Source organism: Aedes albopictus, chromosome 3 (assembly GCF_035046485.1).
Source record: "Aedes albopictus strain Foshan chromosome 3, AalbF5, whole genome shotgun sequence".
NCBI classification, from domain to species: Eukaryota; Metazoa; Arthropoda; class Insecta; order Diptera; family Culicidae; genus Aedes; species Aedes albopictus.
Window position 1 is genome coordinate 336,666,457 of NC_085138.1, and position 6,290 is coordinate 336,672,746.

At 43.0% G+C, this 6,290-nt stretch overlaps 1 protein-coding gene across 1 annotated transcript; it reads right to left on the bottom strand.

Moving 5' to 3' along the window:
• Window positions 1–280: 280 nt before the first annotated feature.
• Window positions 281–3,716, bottom strand: LOC134284271 (uncharacterized). Its single transcript, XM_062843014.1, has 6 exons — window positions 3,084–3,716; window positions 2,732–3,028; window positions 1,589–2,668; window positions 1,392–1,531; window positions 1,071–1,330; window positions 281–1,007 (listed from the first exon to the last, which is right to left on the bottom strand). Exons 1-6 carry the CDS (start codon window positions 3,302–3,304, stop codon window positions 369–371), a joined length of 2,637 nt encoding a protein of 878 aa, XP_062698998.1. The 5' UTR covers window positions 3,305–3,716; the 3' UTR covers window positions 281–368.
• Window positions 3,717–6,290: the final 2,574 nt, after the last annotated feature.

Sequence of the window (6,290 nt, forward strand, 5' to 3'; positions counted from 1 at the left end):
TGTGATCCGCTAACTCTTACCTGTTGATAAATATGTTTAACAAACACCGAATTTTTAAATTCGGCCGGTCATCTTCAAAACAACACGAAGCAAAAAAAAAAATACCGCGTGACAATTTTGAAAACGCAGCGGCTCGCGTGCACAACCTGCTCCGATTTTCCAGCTGATGACCAATCTTTCATCTTCCCAAAACTTTATTAGTATCTTGTGGATTGATTGGTGCTTATTTTCATAATCAACTACTTCCGGTATGTTCTCCTGTACCTATAGGCTGATCACGAGCATTTAATGTCATCTTTTATTTATTGTACTTTGTAACAGTGTAAAACATCTCTACAAAACAATCATATGGCTACTTACATACTAGATTAGATTAAACGAAACATTCTAACCATAAATAATAAGGGAATCAACGGAACAATCCAACCGATCCCTAAACTCCGAGCTCCACTTCCATCCGAGGGACACCGTAAGCCCTCGTGTTTGATAACGAATCGCACCTGGTCTGGATAGCGACAATCATTCTCCGAACATCGCATATACGATGTATCCAGCTGCACCAGAAAATAAATCGAGCGGCACTCAATTCCGGGAATACCCGAGCACAACCCGGTAAAGTTGAACCACACGTTATCGTTCTCCGGTGTGGTAGTCGTACAGGCAAGACCCGCAAAACTCGAGTCCATCGTTCCACAAACTGTGAGCTCTCCGTAGCCGGAGTTCTGAAACTGTATTCCAACGTGATCGGTGTTGATTAGGAAGTTGCGATTGATACGGTAACGCAGTTCCACTCCTGGACTCAGGTACTGTTCGTATTCTTCCCGGACGTTGACCGCTCGCCAAGACTTCCGGTTAGCTTCGGTACGACAGAACGGCGCTACCAGACGTTGGGGAATGGCTTTCAGGTTGGCCTGGAGCAACTCACTGTATGGCTGGGGATCGATGGAGGACGACTCGATGATCTTGTAGTGCTCTTCGACGGGAACTCGACTGTGAGATATTCCTGACTGTTAGAATAAGTGCAAGATTGTATTAACCTAGTGTATTAGGTGATCATATAAATAACTTACAAAATCGGTCAATTGACTGAACGTGGTCGCATCGTTGGTCAGGAATACAAAGTACAAATCGGGAAACTGTTCAAAGGTACTCGTCAGCATTCGACGGGCACTGGTGAAGTCCGTATTGACAATGCGGGCACCTTGCGAGATGACCAAAATGACTGGAGCCCGAGCTCCGACTGTCCGGTAAGCACGTTCGTCGTCCATCTGGTCCGATAGGCGGCGAATGATCGCGTCAAAGCTGTTAGACAGTGACAATGCAGCCGGATCTACGGAGATGTTTCGTTAACAGTTGATTCTCAGGATATGCTTTGCTGAGCAAAAACTTACAAGATCCTTCGTAAGCCGAGAGCTGTTCGAAAATGCTGGACAAACTCTGTGTTCGATTGACCATGAAATCACCCGATTGACCGTTTATAACACTCATTGACGAACCATAGATAGAAACGTCGATTAGCTCGGCCAAATGACTAAAATGAAAAAGAGTTCAAGATCCTAATAATGATACCATTGCAAGATTTACCTACAAGATAATTCTTTGATTTTCGTATTCACTTCGCGATCCATCAATAACCAACAACAAATCTATAATGGGCTTAGTATCCGACATTCCAACCGTCGTGCAATCCTCGAAAGCACTTAACAAATTTCCCGCGTAACTAAAGAACCGATCAACTGCTGCATCACAGTTCCTTCTCATCAGTGAATCCTCCACAACAACGCTGCCGGTTGTATACTGCAAAACCTGCACAAAGTTGAACGTTTCTTGCTTCAAACGGTCTTTATCGATCGTCTGGAGAATTTCCTTTCTATAACAGGCCCTGTTGATATCTTCAGGGACGTTTTGGGTGTCTCCTTGCGGGTCTTGCACCTCATGTTCGTTAAACACCTTCCACAACTTGGTCTTTCTCTCAGCGTTGAACAGATTTTTCAGCGAATCATCGTTGAGCTCGGAGTTCTTGGACAACCTTTCACTAGGCATCTGTTTCACATTGGGAAGCTTACGCTTTCCAGTATTTTCAATAGAAACCACCGGAATACCTCGATTGCTGTAGTACATGTCGAGTACCTGCGATAGCCGAAGCCGCCTAACTTTGTTAACAAAGTATGGAACTTGCTGGGCCAAGAAATAGCCGTCGATTCCTGACAGAAGTTCACTGTCGGTCATTTCCCATCGGCCTTCGTGTGTATCGGCCAGCAATCGTAACCTAGGGAAAAACGTGTCGTTCCAGTTGCCTTGGAGTCCAACACGCAGATCGGTACCCACGTAAGGACCCTGATACAAGCAAACTTCGGCCAAATCTCCCGCCAGTCCAACAACGTACGTATTGTCGATCGACTCCATCGAAGAAAGCAGTTTCTCCATCTGCTTACGCGTATCAGCTCGTTCCATCGTTTCCAAGTTTTCGTATGTGCCCTTTCTCTTATAGGCGGAGATGAATTCACTGATTCGGACGTTCTGAGGTTGAAGTCCAGCTGCAATGGACATAACCACCACTCCAGGAGATACTGTTCCGTATCGTAAGCTACGGCAGGTGCCGCCTTCTAGTGGACATCGTGAAATTGGACGCTCGAATGTGGTGCCTGTCGTTTGGTTCATTTGGGACCTTCGGAAGACTAACCATTAGTAGATATCAAGCTTCTGTACAACAATAAAACAACGACCTTACTTGTTCTGAGTAATCCACGGTGCCTGCGCATTTCGGGATGGGTCTCCAACTGGCGCCGGGCAGCTGGTTCGTTCGTCTCCACGCTGATACGGTTCGACCGTGCTACTCAACAGTCTATGAAGCAGGCAGATCTCCCATGGGCTAAGGAATCTATCGAACTCGATCGTTCCGGGGATATTGGATACCAGCTGTAGGAGCAGTTTGTACTTGGGTACCATTATTCCACGGGTGCTGTAGGGCGTCACGAATTCCGTTTCCTGAAGACCTGGAGCTTTTTCTATGCCATCAATTCGAAGACTACAATAATACTTTGTCAGATTAGGGTGTAGCTGGTATCAAACTAGTAGCTTACCGATGAATCAGCTCTACGCTGAGCATCCGCATATCCAACGTGGTAGGGTTCTTCTCTTCAACCTTTCGGATCAGCTCCAATAGTAGTTGTTGGTTGAAACCCACTGAAGGTTGAGTGAAGTTACCACGATAGCAATGAATCAACTCCTGCGGTATGTTGTACGCTACGGCGGCACTAATCAAACATGCAGCTATTGCAACAAGTTTATGAACAGGTGCCATTTTGCACCGATGACGGTCAAATTCTGATTCAAATGTAGACCATGCAGATTTTATCACTTTCCAATGCAAATAGTTGTTTGAAATTACATGACACCACTTGAGCTGAAAATCGTAGATACTCCATACATCGAATAAAAATAGGGTTTGGTCGCTAGATAACCACGCATTCAAGGTGATTCACTTCGGATATTGAAACAACTAGCTCGGGTAATTGTGAAATGAAGAATAGACGATAATAATGCAGATTTCCAGTTTTAAGGCTTGGTAAAGGATATCTTTAAAAGGTATTCGACACCAGAATAGAACTATCTTTGCAATATCTTAACTATAACTCGAATTACAAAATACTAAAATTTCCGCGCAATAGTGAACCACCTGTTTCGCGTAACTGAGAATTGATACTAAAAGGTGAGAAGAGATATAAAAGCTTATCAGCACTAGAGCATACGCACCAAGCAAGTAAGTATATAGGAGAAGATAGCGTGCCGTTAGATAAGGCCGTTGTTGGTAGGGAGTCACCTTTGCCTAGGCAGGGTGTTGTATGCTGGATGGGAATAAATGTAAACAAATTCTCCACCAAAATGGAACGGCTTGAAATTGAATCATATACTCAAATGTGGTTCATCCATATCACACATTGTTACGGGTATAAATATTTGTTACAATTTTAAGACAGAATAATTGTTAAATGTGTCATAAATTTTATATTGGTGCGTTCTTTGTGTTAAATGTTTCATTTTAAGTTGTAAATATTCCCCGAGTTTAATACACATTTATAGGGTTCTGACAAAATATGAAATGCAATCCAATATTGATTGCCAACTTTCAGGCTATTTCGGGCAGCGGTCAAGTACTAGAGATGTAAGCTAGTATGGGACAAACATCAAATTCTCGCTCCAGTCGACTTTTTCGATCCCATTTAGGTCCCATATGAACTGTACAAAATTTCAGCGCAATCGGTGAAACTATAATTTAGCGCAAGCGGTTCAAAGTTTTCATAGGATTTACTATGGGAAAAGTTGCAGTTTCAAACAAAAAATCCCAGAGGTCGCCCTTTGTCTCCATAATTCAAATCGATCAACGCTTCTTGTAGAAAAATCATTTGTGAAACTTTCCTTCGAAGACCGCAAAACGATTGGATTCCTGTGGAAAAAGTTATTGATTTATTACCGATTAGTGATCCAAAGAACGGCTTTTTGTTTTGTTTTATCAGCAGCACTGTAGCTGCTGCCTGCTGCTGCTGTTTCTGGGGGTGGTGATGCCTCCCGCCGCCCCATGCAACAACGGCAGCAGCAGTGCTGCTGATAAAACAAAACAAAAAGCCGTTCTTTGGATCACTAATCGGTAATAAATCAATAACTTTTTCCACAAGAATCCAATCGTTTTGCGGTCTTCGAAGGAAAATTTCACAAATGATTTTTCTACAAGAAGCGTTGATCGATTTGAGTTATGGAGACAAGGGGTTACCTCTGGGATTTTTTGTTTGAAAGTGCAACTTTTCCCATAGTAAATCCTATGAAAACTTTGAACCGCTTGCGCTAAATTATAGTTTCACCGATTGCGCTGAAATTTTGTACAGTTCATATGGGACCTAAATGGGATCGAAAAAGTCGACTGGAGCGAGGATTTATTTTTTCCATACAAGCGAGTCCCATACTAATGTAAGCCTTCCCTGCCAGGGACTTTAAGTTGTTGAGCTCAAGTATCGAACCCTGAAACAGGATGCCCGATTAGGATTAGTTTTCCTAGACAAAACCAAGCTATGAACACAGCAACAAATGCTGTGAACTAAAAGGCATACTGCCAACTAAAATACAATTCCACACACTTAATTTAATTTGCCGAGGCCGGCAAAATAAATCGCCGAGAATCCAACAGCTGAGAGCTCGGTGAAAATCTCGGTAAAAGTTCAAATTGCCGACTAGTCTGCAAACTTGACAAAGATCAACTGTCAAACTTTGACGAGTGGTTCGGTAATACATTGCCGAAAACTTCGGCATACATTATTGCCGAAATTCAGTAAAATGTTTATTTTCTTTTATTCTTATTGATAAGAAGTAAAATAAAACAAAAAAGATAATTAGGTCAACAATTTTATTCACGCACACAACGAAAAACAGGTACACTAGGGGCCATTTGGCTTTAAAACACAAATTCACACTTCCCCCGGGGGTCACTTCCTCCTACTCCTCCTTATGCACACTCGTCACGGATGCGCCGAGCCAGCTGGATGTTATTCGGCATGATGGTGTGGTGACCCACTCGGCGTGGCACAGATGATGTCCTCGAACAATCCAACCAGGTACGCTGCGCTGGCTTCCGGCAGGGAACTTCGGAAACGCAGATCCTTCGTAAAAAACTGCGTAATTTCCGGCACCAAACGCTAGAACGGGAACTTGCGGATCTGCAATTCGGTGGACTTTTGGTAGCGACGGATTTCTCGCAGAGCTACCGCTCCCGGTTGGTATCGATGCGGCTTATTCACATCACTGGTCGAGGGTGCATTTTTGTGGGCGGCCTTTGTGGCAAGCTGCTTACGGGAGGCATTTCTCAGATGGATTCAGGAGGGGTTTGTTTGGCACGGACCATTTTGCTTTTGGATTGTTCTGCTGGTTAAGTCCGGCAGCAAGAGAGAGAGACATCCATTTATAAATGAATATCAATAGCAGAAATATACATATAGCAATAAGTTTAATTTCTTTACTTACGAGGTAATCCAGCGATGAAAACGAAAAAATCCTTTTTAACGATGGCACCCCAGCAACGCGTTTCATTTTAATATTTGACAGATGTGGCTTACCGAAATTCAGCAACATGATTAGATTGCCGATTGTTGTGGCAAAACGGTTTGCCGATAATCAGTAATGAACGTAAATTGCCGAATTTCGTTATTTTTGACAAGTTATTTTTGATGAACTGTCAAATTTTAACGACATTTCAGTCAAAATAACCTTTATCGATTGAATTCGTTATTCGTTTTTACCGA

Coding starts and splice junctions, on each gene's coding strand:
- LOC134284271 (XM_062843014.1), bottom strand. CDS start 3,304: ATGGCACCTGTTCATAAACTTGTTGCAATAGCTGCATGTTTGATTAGT. Junction 1,532..1,588: donor GAAAATCAAAGAATTATCTT/GTAGGTAAATCT, acceptor TTTTCATTTTAG/TCATTTGGCCGAGCTAATCG. Junction 1,331..1,391: donor CTCGGCTTACGAAGGATCTT/GTAAGTTTTTGC, acceptor ACATCTCCGTAG/ATCCGGCTGCATTGTCACTG.